Source organism: Scyliorhinus canicula, chromosome 1, assembly GCF_902713615.1.
Source record: "Scyliorhinus canicula chromosome 1, sScyCan1.1, whole genome shotgun sequence".
Lineage (NCBI taxonomy): Eukaryota > Metazoa > Chordata > Chondrichthyes > Carcharhiniformes > Scyliorhinidae > Scyliorhinus > Scyliorhinus canicula.
In genome coordinates, this window is record NC_052146.1 from 64571537 (window position 1) to 64597839 (window position 26303).

The 26303-nt window shown below is 51.5% G+C and overlaps 1 protein-coding gene across 1 annotated transcript in view; it reads left to right on the plus strand.

Annotated features, from left to right (window-relative positions):
* coq5 (coenzyme Q5, methyltransferase) overlaps nucleotides 1-15724 on the plus strand; it is a 46335-nt gene extending 30611 nt beyond the window's left edge. The window contains exons 6-7 of the mRNA XM_038791770.1: nucleotides 3493-3604; nucleotides 15061-15724. Coding sequence (XP_038647698.1) covers nucleotides 3493-3604; nucleotides 15061-15162 — 214 coding nt within the window. The 3' untranslated portion in view covers nucleotides 15163-15724. The remainder of the gene's footprint in view (nucleotides 1-3492; nucleotides 3605-15060) is intronic.
* Nucleotides 15725-26303: the final 10579 nt, after the last annotated feature.

The window sequence follows — 26303 nt, forward strand, 5'->3', positions numbered from 1 at the left end:
CTTGTGGACGTGGGAGTAGTACAAGAACTCCCTCGCCGTCGGCCGGCTAAATCTCCACGGATCTGCTCCTCCCGTTTGCATCATGAACCCTCTCAATTCATTTGCCATCGCTGGCAACCTGCCTGTTCTTGAACATGACCGGTCCAGGTTCGGGTCCAGGACTGTATTAAAGTGCCCGCCCATGATCAGCTTATGCAAGTCCAAGTCGGGGATCTTCCCTAGCATCCTCCTAATAAAATCCACATCATTCCATTTAGGGGCATACACACTAACCAGGACTACTCTCACCCCTTCGGGTTTAACCCCATCATAACAAACCTGCCACCCCCATCCACGACTGTACCCTCCGCCTCAAATTGTACCCTTTTATTAATCAGGATCGCAACCCCCTCGTCTTAGAATCAAGCACCAAATGAAAGACCTGACTGACCCAGCCCTTCCTTAACCTAACCTGGTCTGCCACTTTCAAGTGCGTCTCCTGCAGAATGACTATGTCCGCCTTCAGAACCTGCAAATGCGCAAACACAGACACCCTCTTCACGGCCCGTTTAACCCTCAAACATTCCAGGTGATCAGCCTGGTTGGGGGGCACTTCGCCCCTTTTGCCGATCAGCCATCCTCTTTCCTTCGCCAGCCCCCCAACCATGTGTCGCGCCTCATCTGGCCCACCTCCTGACCGGCTCCACCCATGACCTCCTCACTGTTGCCATGTCCAATTTCCATCCCCGTCAGCAGAACGAGTCCCCCCCCCCCCCCCCCCCCCCCCCCCAACCCCCATAACAACATCATCCTATCACCTAACCGCTGCTCTAATCTAACTATGTGCACATCCTCCAACTCTGCTTCCGTTGACTAGCCCCACTCAGCTAGCCTGGGGCTCCCAGCCACGAGCGCCAGCGCATCTCCCACCCATTGTTCCCAGTCACCCCGACCCCTCCATACCACTTCCCCAGATCAGCCCTACTTAAGCAAACACTCTATATAAGTCATAAACAACCCCCACAATAGCACAATTCAAGTTAAACAAGACAAAAAAAAAGGAAGAGATCAGAAATAACGGGCACTCACAGTCCTTCCCATACAGACACAGAAAAATATTGCACAAAGTTCCCCCGAAGAATCCATCTTCACCCAACCCTTTTATCAGCTTTCTATATTATTTCCCCGCCGCCCAGCCAAGCTCCAACTAATCAAAGAGCCCAAATTGGAAACATTCAGGTAAACCACGCAGAAGCCGCTCAAAGAAACGACAAAAACGGACCCAAATATACTACCCAAACGGGAGAGACACCACATATACTTAAAAGTTCTAACATGAGTCCAAACGCCCTCAGCTCAGGGTCAATCCTTGCTTCTTAACAAAGTCCATCGCCTCTTCGGGTTCCTCGAAATAGTGGTGCTGATCCTTATACGTAACCCACAGTTGCGCCGGAAAAAGCAGCCCGAATTTCACCTTGTTTTTATACAGTATCTCCTTCACCTGCCTGTAGCCTCCCCTCCTCTTGCCCACCTCAGGGCTCAAATCTTGGTAAAAATGCAGGGTGATATTGTCCCAAGTACAGCTTTTTGTGCTCTTTGCCCATTGCAAAATCCGTTCCTTGTCCAGGTACCTGTGAAAGCGTACCACCATCGCTCGTGGGGAACCCCCCCCCCCCCCCCCCCCCGGTCACGGCTGCCTCACCTGTTCCTTGTCCAGGTACCTGTGAAAGCGTACCACCATCGCTCGTGGGGGACCCCCTCGTCGCGGCTGCCTCACCTGCTCTCTGTGTGCGCTGTCCACCACCGGCGGGCGCGGAAATACTTTGTTCCACCGCAACTTCTGAAACATGCCCTCCACATACGCAGCAGTGTCCAGCACCTCTGCCCCCTCCGGGAGGCCCACGATTCTTGCGTTCTGCCGGCGAGATCCGTTGTCCAGGTCCTCCAGCCTTTCCAGAAGCACTTTTTGCTGGTCCCTCAACCTCTGAATCTCCACATCCGCCACCGTTTGAAAGTCAGCCTGCTCCTCCACTGACATCTGCAACTGCTGGAGCTTCACAGCCTGATCATCCAGCCTTTTTCCCATCCGGTCAATCGATTTCTGTAGCGGCTCCAAGTTGTCATGCTTCAGAGCCAAAAAGCCCTCGTGCATAGTCTGCAGCAGCTGCTCCATTGTGGGCTGGGCTGTAGGCGCCTTGCTCTGAACACCAGTCATGCTGGTCTCTCTCACAGCCTCCACTGTGCCCTTACTCAACCACTTCTTCTGTTTACAGTCCCTCCGGCTTCTTAGGTCCATACAATTCTGTGTAGATCCTGTGCCTGAGTACTACTGCTTTCCAGTTCCGCGCTCAAAAGCGCAAAAAAGTCGGGGGAGAAAGTCCAAAAGTCCGATTGAGACGGGAGCCACCAAATGTGCGACCTACTCCCTCATAGCCGCCAACAGAAGGCGTTGGGCTGTGGTTCGATAGGCAACCTTCATCCTCCAATATTTGTGCCACACAAGTGTCAGGCAATGACTATCTCTTATCTCTTACAAGCAAGGATCTAACCATCACCTCTTGGCATTCAATAGCGTTACCATGGCTGAATCTCCCACTATCATCATCCTGAGGACTAGCATTGATTAGAAACTGAACTGGACTAGCCATATAAATACTGTTGCTACCGAGCAGGTCAAAGGCTAGGAATCCAATGGCGAGTAATGCAGCTGACTCCCCAAAGTCTGTCCACCATCCGCAAGGCATACGTCAGGAGTGTGATGAAATACTCTTCACTTGCCTGGATGAGTGCAGCTCCAACAACATAAGAAACTTGACACCATCTGGGACAAAGATACAAACTCTCCATCGCTGAACAGTGACAGCCATGTGAACCATCTACAAGATGCACTGCAGTAACTCGCCAAGGTTCCTTAGACAGTACCTTCCAAACGCATGACCATACCCTCTAGAAGGACAAGAGCAACAGATAACCTGGGAACCCCAACACCTTGAGGTTCCACTCCAAGTCACTCAACACCCTGACTTGGAAATATATCGCCGTTCCTTCACTGTTGCTGGGGTAACATCCTAAAATTCCCTCCCTAGCAGTATAGTGGGTGTACTACACCTTAGTGACTACAGCGGTTCAAGAAGGCAACTCACCACAACCTTCTGAAGGTTAACTAGGGATGGGCAGTAAATGTTGGCTTCACCAACAACACCCACATCATGTAAATGTTTTTTTAAAAATTTTGATCAGTTTGCCATTCTTTATCTCTGAATTTGACGGTTCAGCCATATTTGAGCCCAATCCTGCTCAGCTGATATTCGTACCCGAGAACTCTGACCATTTTTCCTGTCAATATCCCAGACTTTGTGAATGTGAGAGCTAGTTTAACTCCTATTTGGATACTCATTGGACAAAGCATCCTCTTTTCTTTTTCATAAGAATTGATTTTCCTTTCCTCTCTTTATTTTAGGACTGTTTTGTATTTATTGTAATGGTACAGAATACCTGTTCTCTTTTGTCCAGGCTCTACGATTTGTACAGTTTTCAAGTGATACCTGTGCTGGGCGAGGTCATTGCTGCTGATTGGAAATCTTATCAATACCTGGTAGAAAGTATCCGACGTTTTCCTGATCAGGTAATATTAATGTCAATCAGATATTTTTTAAATGTTTATCAGACTCGAGCACTTGCCATTGTTCTTTGATCTACTTGCACCTACTTTTTCTTTATCAGATTGTTACTTTTCATTCTGCAACAATTCCCTGCATTGTAGTTGGCCTTTGTTTCAATCAAGGATAGATTTGTAAATATGACTCTAAACAGAATGGGCCTGAGAAAATATCACAACTTCAAATTGCTTGAAACCACAATGGTTACGGTGTAAACTTTTTTCTTTCCTCTCCTCAAAAGACCTGCCAGCTAATGACCCTCTGCTAAGATTTCTGTTTAAAGATTGGATTGGATTTGTTTGTTGTCGCCGTGTACCGAGGTTTAGTGAAAAGTATTTTTCTGCGAGCAGATCATTTAGTACCTGAAAAGAAAATACATAATAGGGCAGCACAAGGTACACAATGTAAATACATATTCACCGGCATCGGGTGAAGCATACAGGAGTGTAGTATTAATCAGGTCAGTCCATAAGAGGGTTATTTAGGAATCTGGTAACAGCGGGGAAGAAGCTGTTTTTGAGTCTGTTTGTGCGTGTTCTCAGACTTTTGTATCTCCTGCGCGATAGAAGAAGTTGGAAGAGTGAGTAAGCCAGGTGGGAGGGGTCTTTGATTATGCTGCCCACTTTCCCCACGCAGCGGGAGGTGTAGATGGAGTCAATGGATGTGAGACAAGGTCGTGTGATGGACTGGGCTGTGTTCACGACTCTCTGAAGTTTCTTGCGGTCTTGGGTCGAGCAGTTGCCATTCCAGGATGTGATGCAGCCAGATAGGATGCTCTCTGTGGTGCATCTGTAGAAGAGTCAGTTTGGACGTGCCGAATTTCCGATGTTTTATTCCGAACGTAAACAATAACAACAATACCACATTCCAACAAAAAGATAACAGTGTACATTTTTCCCTTTTTAATTACCCCCCCCCCCCCCCCACCTGTGACGACCAGCTTCTCTTGAACAGCCTCGACCCTACCTCGAAGCTCTCTTCTGACCCCCTTAAGGCAAACTTAATCTTTTCTAACTAGAGAATCTGGTACAGTTTTCCCAGCCAAGCCGCTGCTCTCAGTGGCATATCTGACCTCCAATTCTAAAGAATCCGTCGACAGGTCTTCAGAGATGTGAAGACTGTGACATTGGTCCCCTTCCCCTCTAACAACTCCGGCACCTGTGAAACCTCAAAGATCACCACCAGGGGTCAGGTTTCACCTCAGCCCTCACTATCCTCGATCCCAAACACCGCCTCCCAGAAACTATCCAACTTCCAACAACCCCAAAAGATGCAAACATGATTCTCCCCCCCCAACACACTTTGCACATCCGCACATTTCCCCTGGGAATAACCCATTCATCTGAGCCTGTGTCATGTGAACCCTGTGCACCAATTTAAACTGAATCAAGCTCGTTCTAGCACAGGAGGAAGTTGAATTCACTCGCCACCTCGCCTCACACCAGAGACCCCATCCTATCTCCCTTCTCAAATCCTCCTCCCATTCCACTGAATCCTTTCCACCAGTGCTTTACCCTGCTCTCCCAACCACCCGTTTATATCCCCGTGCCCTCCCCACCTCATCTGGGAGCAACAATTTCTCCAACAGTGTGTACTCCGGTGGTTTGGGAATGTCGGTTTGGGAATGTCCTGAAACGTGAGCCCCAACAGGATTCCTCCTGAGCAGAGCCCTCTTCATCCTCGGTACCTTCCCTGCCCCCACAAATTCCAAGACCAGCACCTCCACCTTCTAGAAAAAGGCCTTGGGGAGAAAAATTGGGAGGGACTGAAAAACAAACCGGAACCTTGGCAGCACATTCATCTTTACCACCTGCACCCTCCCTGTCATATCAAGTACAATGTATCCCACATGTTAAAGTCCCCCTTAACCTCTCCAAGTTCCCCCAAGCGCTGTCGCCCACTTGTGCGTTACTTGAATCGTATACCTAAACCCTTGCCACCTTAAATAGGCGCGCCCCCAGTTGCCCCCCCCTGCGCCCCGCCGCGTTCACCAGGAACACCTCACTCTTCCCTATGTTCAACTTATAGCTGGAAAACTCCCAAATCAATCAACAAGCCCATAATTTTACCCAAACTTTAACGGTCCAACACAAACAACAGGTCATCCACATATAGTGATACCCGATGCTCCCTACCCCCACACAAGCCCTCGCCACTCAGCCGACGCCCAAAGTGCCATCACCAAGGGCTCAATTGCCAATGCAAATAACAAGGGCGACAGTGGGCACCCCTGCCTCGTCCCTCTATGCAACCCAAAATACCCTAAACTTGTCTCTTTCATTCGAACACTTGCCATGGGAGACGCCTCCGACAATCGAACCCATGCCACAAGTTTCGGTCCAAACCTTCCCAGAACTTGAAACATGTACCTCCATCCTGGGCAGCACGGTGGCACATTGGTTAGCATTGCTGCCTACGGCGCTGAGGACTCGGGTTCAAATCCCGACCCTGGGTCACTGTCCATGTGGAGTTTGCACATTCTCCCAGTGTCTGCGTGGGTTTCACCCCCACAACCCAAAGATGCGCAGGGTAGGTGGATTGGGCACGCTAAATTGCCCCTTAATTGGTAAAAATAATTGGGTACTCTAAATTTTAAAAAAACATGTACCTCCACTCTACCCGGTCAAATGCCTTTTCCGCTTCCATGAACACAATCACCTCTGGTCCAGTACCCCTGACGGAGCCATAATTACTTTCAACACCCTCCTAATGTTACTAGAGAACTGCCTCCCCTTCACAAAACCCATTTCGTCATCAAAAACCACCTCTGGGGTGCACCCCTTCAACCTACACACCAGCACTTTCACCAGGACTTTCATGTCTATGTTTAGCAACAAAATAGGCCTGTGGTACCCACACTCCAGTGAGTCCATCCCCTTTTTTTGGGATCAATGGAATTGCCGTCTGGGGGAACTTCGGTTGCGGCGATGCAGAGCTAAGTCGCACGTTCGGCAGCTCCCGCTTAGACGGACTTTTGGGCTCTTTTCAGGGCCCCCATCGGCAATTTTGCGACATTTCCCGGTGTGGGAAGGAGTTTCTAACATTCCCCCGATAGTGTATGGCTTGGACCAGGAGCGGGGCGACTAAAAAAAATGGTGGTGAAGCCAAAGAAAGTGCGAGGGAAGAAAAGCAAGATGGCGGCGGGCGGAGACCAAGCAGCGTGGATGCAGTGGGTGGAGGAGCAGCAGGTGGCTCTCCAGCGCTGTTTCAGGGAGCTCAAAGCGGACCTGCTGGAGCCGATGAAGGCTTCCATTGCTGGAGACCCAGGGGGTGGCGATCCACGAGGTCCGACAGAAGGTCTCGGGGCACGAAGACGAGATCTTGGGCCTAGCGGTAAAGGTGGAGGCGCACGAGGCGCTCCACAAGAAATGGCAGGAGCGGTTTGAGGAGATGGAGAATGGGTCGAGGCGGAAGAATCTGCGGATCCTGGGCCTCCCGGAGGGGCTGGAGGGGTCGGACGTGGGGGCCTATGTAGTCACTATGTTAAACTCGCTGATGGGAGTGGGGTCCTTTCAGGAGCCCCTGGAGCTGGAAGGGGCCCATAGAGTGCTGGCAGGGAGGCCCAAGGCTAACGAGCTGCCGCTCGTTTGGTTCGTTCTCTGTTCTTGTTTTTTTCTTGTTTTCCCACGATTTAAGGTGGATGGTTGGGGTGAGTTGGGCACTGATTTGTTTAGACTCGTCGGGTGGGTTAGTGAAGGGAGGCAAATAAATGGAGTGGGGGGTGGAGGGTCGGTAGGGGGGACGGGGCCCCCGCGGGGAAGGGGAAGGCCCAAGATGGGGGTGAGAGGACTGGGCCTGTGGAAGGAGCTGCGCCAGAGGAGGCGGGGCCGGGCAGGTGGAATGCGTGGCCTTTTTTCCCCAGGCTGAGGCTGGAAGGGGCGGGGCCAGAGCGGGGAAGCGCGGGCTTTTTCCCACGCTTGGGATGAAGGGGGAGGTGGGGACCCTGTGGGTGGGCAACGGAGGGGGAGGGGATGTCCCACAAGGGGAGGAGTCGAAAGAGAGGCAGGAGCGGCTGGGGTCAGCAGGAGTCGGCTGACTTGCGGGAGTGCAATGGGGGGAGCAACGCAGCTAGCAGGCCCGGGTGTTTGCGCACCTGAAGGGGCTGAAGGCGGATGTGGTCATGCTCCAGGAGACACGCCTGAAGGTGGCGGACCAGGTAAGATTGAGGAAGTGGTGGGTAGGCCAGGTGTTCCATTCGGGGCTAGATGCAAAAAATTGGGGGGTGGCGATTCTGGTGGGAAAGAGGGTTTCGTTCGAGGCATCGAGCATTGTGGCAGATAATGGCGTCAGATACATAATGGTAAGCGGTAAGTTGCAAGGGGAGAGGGTGGTACTGGTCAATGTTTATGCCCCGAATTAGGACGATGCGGGTTTTATGCGGCGCATTCTAGGCCAAATCCTGGACCTGAAAGTGGGGGGGCCTAATAATGGGGGGAGACTTCAACACGGTGTTGGATCTGACACTGGATCGCTCCAGATCCAGGACGGGCAGGAGGCCGGCGGCGGCAGCTAGAGTACTGAGGGGGTTTATGGACCAGATGGGAGGGGTAGATCCTTGGAGGTTTGCAAGGCCGAGGGCTAGGGAATTCTCATTCTTCTCACATGTTCATAAGGCCTATTCCCGGATCGATTTCTTCGTTATGAGTCGGGCGCTGATCACGAGGGTAGAGGATACCGAGTACTCGGCGATAGCCATTTCAGATCACGCCCCGCATTGGGTAGACTTGGAGCTGGGGGAGGAGAGAGATCAGTGCCCACTGTGGCGCTTGGATGTGGGACTGTTGGCAGATGAGGAGGTGAGCGAGCGGGTTTGCGGTAGTATAGAGAGATATTTGGAGGTTAACGACGACGGGGAGGTTCAAGTGGGGACGGTCTGGGAGGCGCTGAAGGCGGTGGTCGGGGAGAGCTAATCTCCATTAGGGCCAATAAGGAGAGGAGAGAGCAGAGAGAGAGGCTGGTGGGGGAGATTGTGAGGGTGGACAGGAGGTACGTGGAGGAGCCGGAGGAGGGACTGCTGAGGGAGAGGCATAGCCTCCAGGCCAAATTCGACCTGTTGACCACCAGGAAGACGGAGGCGCAGTGGAGGAAGGCCCAGGGGGCGATCTATGAGTATGGGGAAAAGGCAAGCCGGATGCTGGCGCTTCAGCTTCGGAAGAGGGACGCAGCTAGGGAGATTGTGGGAGTTAAGGACAGGAGGGGGAGTGTGGCACGAAGTGGGGTTGACATCAATAGGGTTTTCAGGGACTTTTATGAGGAACTGTATCGGTCCGAGCCCTCACTAGAGGAGGGAGGAATGGGCCACTTTCTGGACCAACTGAGGTTCCCGAAGGTGGAGGAGGAACTGGTGGTGGGTCTGGGGACTCCGATTGGGCTGGAGGAACTGACCACGGTGTAATAGCGGAGCATGCAGGGGGGGGAAGGCACCGGGGCCGGATGGTTTCCCGGCCGAATTTTACAAAAAGTATGTGAATTTGCTGGGCCCGTTGTTGGTTAGGTCGTTCAATGAGACAAGGGAGGGTGGGGCTTTGCCCCTGACGATGTCCAGGGCACTTATTTCCTTGATCCTGAAGCGGGACAAGGACCCCCTGCAGTGTGAGTCTTACAGGCCGATTTCGCTGTTAAATGTAGATGCTAAGGTGCTGGCAAAGGTCTTAGCCTCGAGAATTGAGGATTGTGTATCGCAGGCCATTCACGAGGACCAGACGGGGTTCGTGAAGGGGAGGCAATTGAATGCGAATGTACGGAGGATCTTGAACGTCATTATGATGCCGGCAAGTGAGGGGGAGGCGGAGATAGTGGCGGCGATGGACGCTGAGAAAGCCTTTGATCGGTTAGAGTGGGGGTACTTGTGGGAGGTGCTGAAGAGGTTTGGGGAGGGGTTCATCAGGTGGGTTAGGTTGTTGTATGAGCCCCCGGTAGCGAGTGTGGCCACGAACAAGAGGAGGTCTGAGTACTTTTGGTTGTATCGAGGGACGAGGCAGGGGTGTCCCCTGTCCCCCCTGCTCTTCGCACTGGCGATTGAACCCCTGGCTATGGCACTGAGGGAGTCGAGGAACTGGAGAGGGCTGGTGCGGGGCGGGGAGGAGCATAGGGTATCGCTCTGTGCGGCGACCTGCTACTTTATGTCGCAGACCCGGAGGGGGGGGATGCTGGAGGTAATGAGTATCCTTGGGGAATTTTCAGGGTATAAGCTCAACATGGGGAAGATTGAGTTGTTCGTGGTTCACCCAGGGGACCAGGAGAGGGGGATTGGTGAGCTCCCACTAAAATGGGCGGAGAGGAGCTTTAGATATTTGGGGGTTGAGGTGGCCAGGAGCTCGGGGGCTCTGCATAGACATAATTTCACGAGGCTGGTGGAGCAGATGGAGGAGGAGTTCAAGAGGTGGGATGCGCTCCCGCTGTCCTTGGCGGGTAGGGTGCAGTCAGTGAAAATGACAATGCTCCCGAGATTTTGGTTTTGTTCCAGTGCCTCCCCATTCTTATCCCGAAGGCCTTTTTTAGATGGGTCAACAGGAGCATAACGGGGTTTGTATGGGCGCATGGGACTCCGAGGGTGAGAAGAGTATTCCTGGAGCGGAGCAGGGATGGGGGGGGCTGGCGCTGCCCAATCTCTGTGGATACTACTGGGCCGCTAATGTGGCGATGGTGCGCAAGTGGGTGCTGGAGGGGGAGGGGGTGGCATGGAAGAGGCTGGAAGCGGCGTCTTGTGTGGGTACGAGTCTGGAGGCGCTGGTAACGGCGCCGCTGCCGCACCTTCCAACGAGGTATACCACGAGCCCGGTGGTGGCGGCTATCCCCAAAATCTGGGGGCAGTGGAGGCGGCACGGGGGGAGTTGGGGGCCTCGGCGTGGACCTAAGAAGGTTGGGGGACCTATTCATGGATGGGAAATTTGCGAGCCTGGGTGAGCTGGAGGAGAGGTACAGGCTCCCCCGGGAAACGCCTTTAGTTACCTACAGGTAAGGGCATTTGTTAGGCGGCAAGTGGTGGGATTCCCTCTGCTGCCACCCCGCACGGTACAGGATAGGGTGCTCTCGGGGGTGTGGGTTGGAGAGGGGAAGATTTTGGCAATATACCAGGTGATGCAGGAGGAGGGGGAGACCTCGGTGGAAGAGCTGAAAGGTAAGTGGGAGGAGGAGTTGGGGGAGGTGATTGAGCAGGAGACTTGGGCACATGCCCTAGGGAGAGTCAACTCTTCCTCTTCATGTGCGAGGCTCAGCCTCATACAGTTCAAGGTGTTGCATAGGGCTCACATGACCGGGACAAGGATGAGCCGGTTTTTTGGCGGTGAGGACAGGTGTGTTAGGTGCGCAGGGAGCCCAGCAAACCACACCCGTATGTTCTGGGCATGCCCAGCGCTGGAGGAATTTTGGAAGGGCGTAGCAAGGACGGTGTCGAGGGTGGTAGGATCCAGGATCAAACTGGGCTGGGGTTCGCAATATTTGGGGTTGCAGAGGAGCCGGGAGTGCAGGAGGCGAAAGAGGCCGGTATTCTGGCCTTTGCGTCCCTGGTAGCCCGGCGGAGGATTCTTCTTCAGTGGAGGGATGCGAGGCCCCCAAACGTTGAGGCCTGGATCAATGATATGGCGGGGTTTATCAAATTGGAAAAGGTGAAATTTGCTTTGAGGGGTCGGTACAGGGGTTTTTCAAGCGGTGGCAACCGTTCCTAGACTTCCTGGCGGAATGGTAGACAATGAACAGTGGCAGAAGCAACCCGGAGAGGGGGAAGGGGGTTTTATTTCAGTTTTGTTTCTATTTATTGGAGGATCTGTCTGGGGGTGTATATATTTGCTATGTGTTTGGGCGGGTGTTAATTTATTATTTCTGTTACTGAGCTTTTACATTTTCTACATTTTGTACTTTATATTTTTGTTGTTGATATTTTGTGAAAACTTTAATAAAAATTATTTATTAAAAAAGGAATTGCCGTCTGGGCTAACTTGCTGGCAAGCCCCTCTTTCCATCACTGCACTAAACATACCCGCCAGGTGGGGGTGAACTCTGTCACAAACTACTTGTAAAACTCCGCCAGGAAACCATCCAGCCCCGGTTCCTTCCTCCACTACATCCTACTAATACACTCCAACACCTCCTTTAAACTGCCTCATATTCTCCGCCTCCCCCACTGGTTCAGTCCTATACAACCCCTCATAGAAAACCTTAAAACACCTAATTTATCCTCTCCAACTCCGACTCCACCTTTCTCTTCTCCGCCCTCACCTGCAAAATTTCCCTGGACGCTGACTGACTCCGCAATTGGTGAGCCAACATCTGACTCCCCTTCTCCCCATAATCTTACTGCACCCCCTCGCCCTCCACAGCTGCCCCACTGCCTTACCTGTTGTCAACTGGTCAAACTGCTGCTGCAACTTCCTCTGCCAACAGCTCCTTCGTGGGGATGCCGAGTACTCCACTATCTCGTCCAGTAACCACCTGTGCTCGTTTCGCCCCATTCAATCCCTATGGGCCTTGAACAAAATAATTTCCCCTCGGCCACAGCCTTCAGGGCTTCCCAAAACATAGCTGCTGACACTTCACCATCTCTCTCCTTCCCACAAAACTCTTTTATCAGCCAAAAGTCCCAAGTCCAACTCCACCCCGGTCTTTGCACCTATTCTAAACACTGCATCTCATCTTTTTAAAATAAATTTAGAGTACCCAATTAATTTTTTTCCGGTTAAGGGGCAATTTATTGTGGCCAATCCACCTAGCCTGTACATCTTTGGGTTGTGGGGGCGAAACCCACACAAACACGGGGAGAATGTGCAAACTCCACACGGACAGTGCTCCAGAGCCGGGATCGAACCTGGGACCTTGGTGCCATGAGGCAGCAGTGCTCACCACTGCGCCACCGTGCTAATAGCTTCTAATCTAACCAGTGTGGCACATGGTCTGAGATCACTATCTCTGCATGTTTGCCCCCTACTGTCCCCATCAGCACTGCCCGGTTCACAAAGAAAAAAATAAATCCTAGAAAACACACTATACACATGAGAAGAAGGCATACTCCCTCTCCCCCGGATTCCCAAACCGCGACGGATCCACCATCCTCATCCTTTCCATGAACCCTCCCAGCTCTTTCGCCATTCTCGACCTTCCTTTGGGCTTGACCTGTCCAACCTTGGCTCCATTACACAATTAAAATCCCTCCCCCATGACCAACTGGTGAGAGTCCAGGTCCAGAATCGCTCCAAGTAACCTCTTTACAAAACCAACATCTTCCCAATTAGGTGCATACATGTTACCAACATCAACCACATAACTCCGCCATCCAAAGTCACCATTCTGCTCTCCCCCAGCTTATGATCCCTGATAAAGTCATTCGCTTCCTCCGGGCTCCTAAAGTAATATTCCCGGCCATTTTAGGTTACCCAAAGTCTGGCCCAAATGGAATCTGTCGTTGGTACAGCACTGCCTTGTCCTTGTAGAAACCTGCTCGCATCCTGACCAACTCCGCTCCAATGTCCTGATAAATCCAGATTCAATCCCTTCCCATTCACAGACCCATTTCACCTTGGCCCACCTCAGGACCTTTTCTTTGTCCAGAAACCTGTGCATCCACACAATCACTGCCCACAGCGGCTCCCCTTGGCTTCTGCCTCAAGAACCTATGAGCCCGGTCCACCTCTGGGGCCTTGTCCAATGCCTTCTCCTCCTCCAACCTGGCCAACATCCTTGCGATGTAGTATGTGGCGTTCGTTCCCTCCACTCCCTCCAGCAGACCGACAATCCGCATGGTTTGTCGCCTCAACCTATTCTCCTGCTCCTCCACCTTCGACGGCAGCGATTTGAACAGATTTCCCAGGATCGCTGCCTTCACCTCCAAAGACACAATACAGTCACTCTGGTTGGACACCACCTTCTCCAACTCTTGTATCGTCACCCCCTGTTTCAAGGCACGTTTCCACCTGACCCAGAGACCCGCGAAGAGGCGCCACTGCCCCCCTCAATCGCCTTTGACCAGTCGCTCTGCATTTATTTTCTTTTGCTGCCGAAACTCCTCTTTAATGAAGCCCATCAATTGCTCCATCTGTAGCTTTCCCATTGACGACAACTTTCCCACCTCTGTTATTTTTGTAATTGGTGCTGCGCCACGAGTCTCCTCCAACTCTTTCACCAGGTCTTTCACTGTCTTTGGCTGGGTCTGGTAGCCCGTAAACATGACCAGCCAGAGGAGAACTTCTTCCCCTACACTCTCCGCTCCACTTTTCTGCCGAATCTACCCAAAACACATGTGAAGATGGCCAAAACCAACACTTTCAAGCAGGAGCCACCCTGTGTGCAACCACTTAGTCCATGGCCGCCGCCGGAGGTCAACCCTTTGCTAAGATGAAGGTCAAACTACACTTGAAGAATGAGGCAGACTATTCTAGTGGTAGAGACATTGTTAATTATTTTGTCCTAGGCTTCCTGAGCCACATACTGTTGCTATTCAAACTTAGAAGCTGAATGGGTGTTTTCATCAATAAGAAAGAACCTGCATTATATACCGCATTTCACAACCTCGAGACCCCAAGGCAATTCACTGTCAGTGAAGTACTTTTTAAATGCAGGAAATCAATAAATGCAGTTGCAAAATATGAATGGTAATTAGGCAGTACAGCGGCGCAGTGGTTAGCATTGCTGTCTCACGGCGCTGAGGACCCGGATTCGATCCCGGCCCCAGTTTACTGTCGTGTGGAGGTTCCACATTCTCACCGTGTCTGTGTGGATCTCGTCACAACCCAAAGATGTGTAGGGTAGGTGGATTGCCCATGCTAAATTGCCCTTAATTGGAAAAGAATAATTGAGTACTTTAAATCTATTTTTAAAAAGATATTAATGGGAATTGATAGAGTAGGTAGAAAATAAACTATTTTTGTTGGTTGGGGTGTAAAAGGACAAAGCCTACATGTTAAGAGTCAGAAAGTTTGAAACTCTCTTCCACAAACACAGCAGTTTGTGATGCTGGCTCAGTCAGTAATTTTAAATCTGTGATTATTTTTTTAAAACTAAAAAGCGATATGGGGCATTATTGGATCTCTGGAGTTTTGGGGAAGCTAAATGGCCTCCTCCTGTTCCTAGGCTCCGAACATCTGAAACCTCTGACAGTGCAGCACTCCCTCAGTACTGTATTGGAGTATCAACCTGGAATTTGCATTCCAGTCCTTGGAATGGGATTTGACGCCGTAACCTTCTGACTTGAGGTGAATGCTGCCATTGAGTGACAGCTGACCTCCTTTTATCAGTATTGTTTATTAACTGCCAGCTGGGAGGTGTGCAACAGTGTCAGAAGACACCCGCTCTCTCACAATGGGGAGTGGTGAGGTGTTTTATTTTCCTAGGAGGAGCCTTGTCTCCACACTCAGGCCATGTCACGTTTTGATGCAGAACATCTAATGTTTGCCTGGGTTTGCTTTCATTTGTATCTTTTGTGTCTTTCCAGGACGAGTTCAAAGGAATGATTGAGGATGCAGGGTTTTACAAGGCGGAATACAACAACTTGACGTCAGGGATTGTGGCTGTTCACTCTGGATTTAAACTCTAAATTTAAAGTTGCCTAAAGGAAATTGACAGCTGCCTGCTGTGAGACCCAGCTTCTATTGACTCAGATACGCAATCTCTGTGAGTTAGCACACACCACTGCCAAGCTACTGAAATATTGGCAGATCCCGGCCCGGGGTCACTGTCCTTGTGGAGTTTGCACATTCTCCCCGTGGCTGCTTGGGCCTCACCCCCACAACCCAAAAAGATGTGCAGGGTAGGTGAATTTTCCACGCTAAATTGCCCCTTAATTTTGGGGGGGGGGAGGAAATTGGATGCTCTTTAAAAAATAATAATAAATTTAATTTGAAAAAGAACATTAGCAGATATATCTGTTAGTCACTTAATAGCCACACAATTATCAGTGAGATGATGGGACTGTGCTGCAACATCATTTGATTTATATTAACCTTGGTTTGAAGTGTAAAAAGTGCAGGTGCACCTTGTCTGCTCCTGTTCTGTGTGGTTTTCCTCTGTGAGGATGTAGTTTCAGTATCTTCAAATTTGTACTAATAAGTGTATAAAGCCCTTTTGCATGAAAAAAAATAAATATATTTGATATCCAAGCTTTGCCAGCTGCAGACTGGTTATTAAATTAGACTGCCGAATTTGTGTGTTTTAAGAAATCAAGGATTTGACCATTTCATATTTTTTGTGACATATACTCTATAGAAACTTGCATTTATTTTCTCACCTGCCTCCAGTGCAAAAAATTGTTTTAGGTTGGTCAGATTTTCTCTCACACTTCACCTTAAAAGCCTTCGAGTGAGAACTTCAGGATCTATTATTTGTTTTTTTTAAAAAATGTTTATTATCCTTTTTCACATTTTCTTCAAAATTTACCCCACCAATAAACAGTAAACGGTAACGGATACAATGTCAAACCCCTTATTAACAACAACGATCCGATCCTCCCACCAACCCCAAACAACAACCCGCATGACAATATAAGCATCAAAGAAAAAAAGCCCAAAAAAGGAATCTGGAATTGCCCATGGTCACCATTAACGTTTGGTCCCCCCCGCTAATATTCAAGGCCATCCAATCCACGAAGGTGTACAATGATGAATGACACTCATGAATTGCAAACCCCCCCCCCCCCCCCCCCCCCCCCCCCCCCCCAAGACTCCTCCCCTCCACTTCCTCTCAAAAACATCTCACCCAGTATCGGTCCCTTCCTCCAACTTTTCACCCCGGTTAGGCTCATCGAAACCTCACCAGGCTCTGATGGCCGCAGCCCCTCCCCACACCTCACTCCCGTATACTGGCCGCCTTAAACCAGCCAATGTGGAGGCCCCCTGCCCGGTCCCAGGAAAACAAAGAAATCCCCTTTAACACCCAACCCCAGCATAAGCACACAAGTCCCAAAGAACCATCATTGCAAAGTAAAGTCCCAACTCTTGCCTTGTCCAAATGGACAGCTTCGGTTCATTTCGTACATACAACAACGTGCAGTGAAAAGATAAAGCTACATACTCTCCAACCAACCCCCTACCCTCAGTACAAGACCAGTCCTCAGTCCCATTTCTCAATTCTGCCACAGCCCTTCTGCCTTCGCAAACACCTCCGCCACTTCCACCGTCTCAAAATAAAAGTCTTTGGATTTGTAGGTCACCCTCAACTTAGATGGGTACGGCTTCCGGTTGCGGCTATGCGGAGCTAAGCCACACGTTCGGCAGCTCCCGCTATTTAGGGACTTTTGGGCCGTTTCGAGGGCCCCAAACAGCGCTGTTTTAACGCATCCCGGTGGGGGAAGGTGCCTGGAGGAACTTGCCCCACACTATATGGTGCTCACCCGGAGTGGGACGAAGAAAGAAGCTGCAGCAGCTCCCCAAAAAAAACGTAGATGCTAAAAAGTGGGGAAAGTGGAGTTGCACGAGGCACTTCATAAAAAGTGGCAGGACTGCTTGGAGGAGCTGGACGTTCGCACGAGGCGAAAGTATCTGAGGATCCCGGGCCTGGCGGAGGGGCTGGAGGGGTCGGATCTCCCGGCGTATGTGACCACGATGCTGAGCTCGTTGATGGGAGCGGGGTCCTTCCATTTGCCCCTGGAGCTTGAGGGAGCTCACAGAGTGATGGCCAGGAGGCCCAAGGCAAATGAGCCCCTGAGGGCGGTGCTGGTGCGGTTCCATCGAGTCAGTGACCGGGAGTGCGTGCTGCACTGGGCCAAGAAAGAGAGGAGCAGTAAATGGGAGAATTCGGTAGTGAAGATCTACCAGGACTGGAGTGCGGAGGTGGCTAAGCGGCGGGCCGGGTTCAACCGGACGAAGGCGGTGCTTCATGCCAAGCAGGTCAGGTTTGGAATGCTGCAGCCTGCGTGCCAGTGGGTGACATACAAGGACCGGCACCATTACTTCGAGTCCCCGGAGGAGGCGTGGGCCTTTGTACAGGCGGAGAAGCTGGACTCGAACTAGGGTCTGGGGACATACTTTGGCAGTCGTTGTTTCCGCTGTTGCTGTTTTGTTTCAACTTTTTTAACTTCGACATGTGTGTTATGTATGCTGGTTTTCTGTTTGCTCTGTTTACGGGTGCGTTTGTTTGTTGGGTATGGTTGTGGGTTAGGTGGGGAATGTTGGGGGTTTGTGTTTTATATGTTCTCTTCTGTACGAGGCTGGGGATTGAGGTGAAGCTGGATTTTGGGGAACTGCGTCAGAAGGGTGGGGTGTGGCAGTGTGAAAGCACGGGCTTTCCTCTGGTTTCCCGCGCTGCGGGGCGGGGGGGGTGGAGCTGGCGGTGGGGGCGGGGCCTCTACTGGTCTTCTTTCCCGCTGCCGCTACCGGGGGGCTGCTGGAATGACTAGGAAGGGGCCGGGGGGGAAGAGGAGAGACGTTATCGCCATGGGGAACGGGTCGGGCGGGGTGTGCTGGCCTGGGGTGAACATCTGATAAGCTATGGCTAGTCGGCGGGGGAGGGGGGCGGGTTGCCCTCTGATCCGGCTGATTACCTGGAACGTGAGGGGGCTGAACGGGCCGGTTAAGAGAACCAGGGTATTTTCCCATCTGAGGGGGTTGAAGGCGGACGTGGCTATGCTCCAGGAGACCCACCTGAAGGTGGCGGACCAGGTTTGTCTGAGGAAGGGATGGGTGGGGCAGGTTTATCACTCAGGATTGGACGCGAAGAACCGGGGGGTGGCGATTCTGGTGGGGAAGAGGGTGGTGTTCGAGGCGGCTGAGGTGGTGTCGGACAAGGAGGGCAGATAAATTATGGTGAAGGGTAGACTGCAGGGAGAGAAGGTGGTGCTGGTGAACGTATATGCCCCGAATTGGGATGATGCTGGCTTCATGAGGCGATTGTTGGGCCGCATCCTGGGCCTGATCATGGGGGGAGATTTTAACACAGTGCTGGATCCCCCACTGGACCGGTCCAGTTCAAGGACGGGTAGGAGACCGGCGGCGGCCAAAGTGCTGAGGAGATACATGGACCAGGTGGGAGGGGTGGATCCCTGGAGGTTTGGGAGACCGAGAGCACGGGAGTATTCCTTTTTCTCTCATGTCCATAGGGTTTATTCCCGGATAGACTTTTTTGTCCTGAGCGGGGGATTGATTCCGAGGGTGCAGGATGCCGAGTACTCGGCCATAGCGATTTCGGACCATGCCCCGCACTGGGTTGATCTGGAGATGGGAGAGGCGCGGGACCAGCGCCCGCTCTGGCGCCTGGATGTGGGGATGCTGGCGGAGGAGGAGGTGTGTAAGAGGGTTCGGAGAAGCATTGAGGGGTATCTGGATACCAATGATACGGGGGAGGTCCGGGTCGGGATGGTCTGGGAGGCTCTGAAAGCAGTGATCCGGGGGGAGCTGATCTCCATCCGGGCCCACAGGGAAAGGAGGGAGAGGAAGGAGAGGGAGAGGCTGGTGGAAGAGCTCCTGGATGTGGACAGGAGATATGCGGAGGCACCGGAGGAAGGGTTGCTGGAAGAACGGTGCAGTTTGCAGGCCAAATTTGACTTGACCACCAGAAAGGCGGAGACACAGTGGAGGAGGGCGCAGGGCGCGATATATGAGTATGGAGAGAAGGCGAGCAGGATGTTGGCGCATCAGCTCCGTAGGCGAGATGCGGCTAGGGAAATTGGTGGAGTGAAGGATGGGGGTGGAAATGTAGTGCAGAAGGGGACAGAAGTAAACGGGGTCTTTAGGGACTTTTACGAGGAACTGTACCGGTCAGAACCTCCGATGGGGAGAGGGGGGATGGAGAGCTTCATTAACAGGCTATGTTTCCCAAGGGTTCAAGAGAGGCTGGTAGAGGGGCTGGGGGCGCCGATAGAGTTGGAGGAGCTAGTCAGGGGATCGGACAAATGCAGTCAGGTAAGGCCCCGGGGCCGGACGGGTTCCCGGACGGGTCCCCTGCTGGTGCGAACCTTCAATGAGGCATGGGACGGGGGGGTTTTGCCCCCGACGATGTCGCGGGCACTGATCTCTTTGATCCTAAAGCGGGATAAGGACCCCTTGCAGTGTGGATCATACAGGCCTATCTCGCTCCTTAACGTAGATGCTAAGTTGCTGGCGAAGATCCTGGCTACCAGGATAGAGGATTGTGTGCCAGAGGTGATTCACGAAGATCAGACAGGATTTGTCAAGGGGTGGCAGCTCAACACGAATGTGCGGAGACTGCTCAATGTTATCATGATGCCGGCAGTGGAGGGGGAGGCGGAGATTGTGGTGGCGCTGGACGCAGAGAAAGCGTTTGATAGAGTTGAGTGGGGGTACCTGTGGGAGGTGCTGGAGAGGTTTGGATTTGGGGAGGGATTCATCAAATGGGTGAGGCTGCTTTACGCGGCTCCGATGGCGAGTGTAGCTGTTATATGTGGCGGACCCAGAGGGGGGAATGCTGGGGGTGATGGAGCTGTTAGCGGAATTTGGGGGCTTCTCAGGCTATAAGCTAAATTTAGGAAAGAGCGAGGTATTTGTAGTGCACCCGGGAGATCAAGAGGAGGGAATTGGGAGGCTCCCTTTCAGGAGGGCAGTGAAGAGTTTCAGGTACCTGGGGGTGCAGGTGGCCAGGAGTTGGGGGACTCTCCGTAAGCTTAACTTCACCAGACTAGTGGAGCAGATGGAGGAGGAATTTAAAAGGTGGGACATGGTGCCGCTGTCGTTGGCGAGCAGAGTGCAATCCGTCAAAATGACGGTTCTCCCGAGGTTCTTGTTCCTCTTCCAGTGCTTGCCCATCTTTATCCCTAGGGCCTTTTTTAAAAGGGTGACCAGCAGCATCATGGGATTTGTTTGGGCGCATGGCACCCCGAGGGTGAAGAGGGTCTTCTTGGAGCGGGGTAGAGATGGGGGGGGGGCTGGCGTTGCCCAATCTCTCGGGGTACTACTGGGCGGCCAACGTGTCGATGGTGCGCAAGTGGGTGATGGAGGGGGAGGGGGCAGCATGGAAACGGATGGAGAGAGCGTCCTGTGGGGATACAAGCCTGGGGGCCCTGGTAACGGCGCCATGGCCGCTCCCTCCCACGAGGTATACCACGAGTCCGGTGGTGGCGGCTACCCTCAAGATTTGGGGGCAGTGGAGGCGACATAGGGGAGAAGTGGGGGGCTCGATGGAGGCTCCGTTAAAGGGGAACCATAGGTTCGTCCCGGGGAACATGGATGGGGGATTTCAGGGATGGTACAGAGCGGGCATTAGACAGCTGAGGGACCTGTTTATCGATGGGTGGTTTGCGAGCCTGGGGGAGTTGGAGGAGAAATTTGGGCTCCCCCCGGGAAACATGTTTAGGTATCTGCAGGTAAAGGCATTTGCTAGATGGCAGATGGAGGGATTCCCTGCGCTCCCCGCGAGGGGGGTGAGTGACAGGGTGCTCTCGGGGGTCTGGGTCGGGGAGGGGAAGATATCCGATATCTACAAACTTATGCAGGAGGTGGAAGAGGCGTCAGTAGAGGAGCTGAAAACTAAGTGGGAGGGGGAATTGGGGGAACAGATCGAAGACTGGACATGGCCTGATGCCCTGGAGAGGGTTCATTCTTCCTCCTCGTGTGCGCGGCTTAGCCTCATTCAATTCAAGGTGCTGCATAGGGCCCACATGACTGGGACGAGGATGAGTAGGTTCTTTGGGGGTGAAGATAGGTGTGTCAGGTGCTCGGGGAGTCCAGTGAACCATGCCCATATGTTCTGGGCATGCCCGGCACTGGAGGAGTTCTGGAAGGGGGTGGCGAGGACGGTGTCAAGGGTGATGGGATCCAGGGTCAAGCCAGGATGGGGACTCGCGATCTTTGGGGTTGGGGTAGAGCCGGGAGTGCAGGAGGCGAAAGAGGCCGGTGTGCTGGCCTTTGCGTCCCTAGTAGCCCGGCGAAGGATTTTGCTACAATGGAAGGACGCGAGGCCCCCAAGCGTGGAGACCTGGATCAATGACATGGCGGGTTTTATTAAGCTAGAGAAGGTCAAATTCGCCCTGAGACGATCGGTGCAAGGGTTCTTTAAGCGGTGGCAACCTTTCCTCGACTTTCTGGCTCAACGATAGGGTACTGGGACAGTAGCAGCAGCAACCCGGGGGGGGGCAGGGGACGACGATGACTATGTTTGTTTATTTTATTTAAATTTGATTTATTTAATTTTAATTCATGGTTAAGTTCTCTTGTTGGGGTGGGGGGGGGGGGTGGGATACATGTGTTGTTACGGTTTGGGGGGAGTTGCGGGTGTTATGGGGCAGTTTGTTGCATATTATTACTTGTTATATTTTTATATTTTCTGTAAAAAATTCCAATAAAAGTTATTTAAAAAAAAACTTAGATGGGTACACTGTGCCGCACCGCACCTTACTGATATACAGTGCCATCTTCACTCGGCCGAAGGCCGCCCACCTCCTCGCCAGCTCCACCGTAAAGTCCTGGTAAATGTGTATACTAACTCCAGCCCACTGCACCTACTGCTTCTGCTTTGCCCAGCACAGGACCTTCTCCTTCATGCGCTACCTACGGAAACAAACCGTCACTAATCTTGGCTGCTCACTCGCCTTTGGCATAGGCCTCCACGACCTATGAGCCCGATCCAGTTCGTATTGAGAGGGATCTTTCCCCTCCCCCAATAGCTCCGCCAACATCCTGGCAAAATAATCCATCGGCCTCAAGCCTTCCACCCCTTCGGGCAGACCCACGATCCTCAGATTCTGCCACCTAGATCTGTTTTCCAAGTCCTCCAGTTTGGCTCGCAGACCCTTGTTGGTCTCTATCACCCTCCGCAGCTCCTTCCCCATCGAGGTGAGTTGATCACTGTGTTGCGATAATACCTCTTCCACTTCCTTCAGTGCCTCACCTTGCTCCCGCACCTCCGCTGCTGCACTCGATACCGCCGCCCTCACCGGGGCAATCGCCTCCTCCACCAGCACTTTCAATACCGCCCCCATCTCCTTCCTCATCGCCTCCATGTGCTTTGTGAACTGTTTTTTCAAGTTCCATGGCCATCGCCTTGGTCATCCTTTCTGCTGTGAGCAGTGTGGCCTCACCCGGCGACCCAGCATCCGCCTTCCTTCCAGTTCCTGCGCTGACCTTTCCACCCAACAGCAGACCTTCATTAGCCCCCTTTTTCACGGCCGTTTTTCTTTGAGATTTGGGCATCTCTCTTCTCTATGCCTTGTTTAATCAAAAGTTGCTACTGGGACGGAACATCAAAACTACAAAAAATCAATTCTCGGGCGGGAGCCCTCCAACATGCGGCTTCCTCCTACCCACCACCACCGGAAATCCGGTTGTGAAGGGTTTGTGGATCCACAAAGTGTTTCCAAATCCTCCCACCCACCGCCTGACGCTGACTCCGCTTCTCCGGGCCTTCAGGATCTATTGTAGGCAAGTATTTGTTATTCCAATCGCCCTGCAAGTAAGATGTTGCTTGATGCAAACTGTGTAGATTATCAAATCTAAATGAGACAGAACAAATGTATCACAGTTCCCCTTTTCACCAGAATATGTTGCACGTTACTGTCCTGAGATGTTTGGTGACTGATTTTGAGTTCCAGTGGCCTTCAAAGGAAACTAGTTTTGGCACTGGGAGGGCATATAGTTATAAATGGCAAGAACTGACAGGTTAGTTATCATAGAATTTACAATGCAGAAGGAGGCCATTCGGCCCATTGAGTCTGCACCGGCTCTTGGAAAGAGCACCCTACCCAAACCCACACCTCCACCCTATCCCCATAACCCAATAACCTCAGCCAAGAATAAGAGCAATTTTGCACTCTAAGGGCAATTTAGCATGACCACTCCACCTAACCTGCACATCTTTGGACTGTGGGAGGAAACCGGAGCCCCCGGAGGAAACCCATGCACACACGGGGAGAACGTGCAGACTCCGCACAGACAGTGATTCAAGCCGGGAATCGAACCTGGGACCCTGGAGTTGTGAAACAATTGTGCTAACCACTATGCTATCGTGATGCCCTAAGTTCTGGGACTTCTGGTGTATTCTACTCCTATACAGTGATTTTGATTTATTATTGTCACATGTATTAGTATACAGTGAAAAGTATTGTTTCTTGCATGCTGTACAAACAATGCATACCGTACATAGGGAGGGAAGGAGAGACTGCAGAATATAATGTTACAGTTATAGCAAGGTGTGGAGAAAAGATCAACTTAATAAGAGGTAGGTCCATTCAAAAGTCTGATGGCAGTTGGGAAGAAGCTGTTCTTGAGTCGGTTGGTATGTGACCTCAAACTTTGGTATCTTTTTCCTGACGGAAGGAGGTGGAAGAGAGTATGTCCGGGGTGCGTGGGGTCCTTAATTATGCTGGTTGCCTTTCTAAGGCAGCGGGAATTGTAGACAGAGGCAATGGATGGGAGGCTGGTTTGCGTGATGGACTGGGCTACATTCACGATCTTTTGTAGTTTCCTGCGGTCTTGGGCAGAGCAGGCTCCATACCAAGCTTTGATACAACCAGAAAGAATGCTTTCTATGGTGCATCTGTAGAAGTTGGTGAGGGTTGTAGCTGACATGCCAAATTTCCTTAGTCTTCTGAGAAAGTGGAGTAGGTGGTGGGCTTTCTTAACTATAGTGTCGTTGATGCATGATCAATCACTACTGAAGCGAGATTGTAGTTCAATTGAAGGCTTTAATGAACAAGTAGTTACCCCAACAGCTCCAGTACAGAATGACTGCTGTGGGTTAAACACAGACTCTTATGCTCCGCCTGCTGGGCGGAACCAGCAGGCAGGTTCCACCACTCATACTACAGTATAAGGTACATCCCACCTAGGTACCGCGATACCCCTAATATAGCCTACCACATTCACCCCCTGTTTAAAAAAAGAGTCCAGCGGGGGTGATGGCCTTGCTTTTACAATGGTAGAGGTTATAGCGGTACCCTTCAGTGCCTTTACGTGCAATACACATATTTACAGACAATTATTTACAAGTTCATTTTACAATGAAACTATCAGCCTGTCGGGGGCCCTTGTCGTCCTCTGCGATCGTCGCAGTCCCGGAGGTGATGCTGGTGTTGGCTCGGGCATCCTTGGCTCTGGGAGCATGTCGTCTTCAGCTTCATTGCATCCGGATGCGGCCAGTGGGAGGACGGATCCTCCTGGGAAGGGGGCTGCGGTGGTGTGCGCTGGTGAAAAAATGGTTGGGGTGAGGGTGGGGATCCAGCAGGGGCCAGATCCCGGAGGGAGACCATGTCCTGTCGGGGTGCACCACATGGCGTACTGGGGGTTAGCATGGAGGCGATGTACATAAGATGAAGATGCATGGCATTAAAGGTAAAGTAGTAGCATGGATAGAGGATTGGTTAATTAATAGAAAGCAAAGAGTTGGGATAAATGGGTGTTTCTCTGGTTGGCAATCAGTAGCTAGTGGTGTCCCTCAGGGATCCGTGTTGGGCCCACAATTGTTCACAATTTACATAGATGATTTGGAGTTGGGGACCAAGGGCAATGTGTCCAAGTTTGCAGATGACACTAAGATGAGTGGTAAAGCGAAAAGTGCAGAGGATACTGGAAGTCTGCAGAGGGATTTGGATAGGTTAAGTGAATGGGCTCGGGTCTGGCAGATGGAATACAATGTTGACAAATGTGAGGTTATCCATTTTGGTAGGAATAACAGCAAACGGGATTATTATTTAAACGATAAAATATTAAAGCATGCCGCTGTTCAGAGAGACTTGGGTGTGCTAGTGCATGAGTCACAGAAGGTTGGTTTACAAGTGCAACAGGTGATTAAGAAGGCAAATGGAATTTTGTCCTTCATTGCTAGAGGGATGGAGTTTAAGACTAGGGAGGTTATGTTGCAATTGTATAAGGTGTTAGTGCGGCCACACCTGGAATATTGTGTTCAGTTTTGGTCTCCTTACTTGTGAAAGGACGTACTGGCGCTGGAGGGTGTGCAGAGGAGATTCACTAGGTTAATCCCAGAGCTGAAGGGGTTGGATTATGAGGAGAGGTTGAGTAGACTGGGACTGTACTCATTGGAATTTAGAAGGATGAGGGGGGATCTTATAGAAACATTTAAAATTATGAAGGGAATAGATAGGATAGATGCGGGCAGGTTGTTTCCACTGGCGGGTGACAGCAGAACTAGGGGACATAGCCTCAAAATAAGGGGAAGTAGATTTAGGACTGAGTTTAGGAGGAACTTCTTCACCCAAAGGGCTGTGAATCTATGGAATTCCTTGCCCAGTAAAGCAGTTGAGGCTCCTTCATTACATGTTTTTAAGGTAAAGATAGATAGTTTTTTGAAGAATAAAGGGATTAAGGGTTATGGTGTTCGGTCCGGAAAGTGGAGCTGAGTCCACAAAAGATCAGCCATGATCTAATTGAATGGCGGAGCAGGCTCGAGGGGCCAGATGGCCTACTCCTGCTTCTCGTTCTTACGTTCTTATGTTCTTATGTACCCTCTCGACCAGTGGGTCTGACTTGTGTGCCCGTGCGTGTTTGCGGAGTAGGACGGATCTGGGGGCTGCCAGCCATGTTGGGAGCAAGGTCCCTGAGGAGGACTTCCTAGGGAAGGCAAGGAGACGTTCATGAGGTGTTGCGTTGGTAGTAGTGTACAGCAGTGATCGGATGGAGTGAAGTGCATCGGGGAGGACCTCCTGCCATCGGGAGACTGGGAGATTCTTTTTTTTTAAAAATAATTTTTATTGGAATTTTTTACAGAAAATATAACAAACAATACAAAGCAACAATATAACTCCCTAATAACTGTAACACCCCCAAGACCGTATCAACG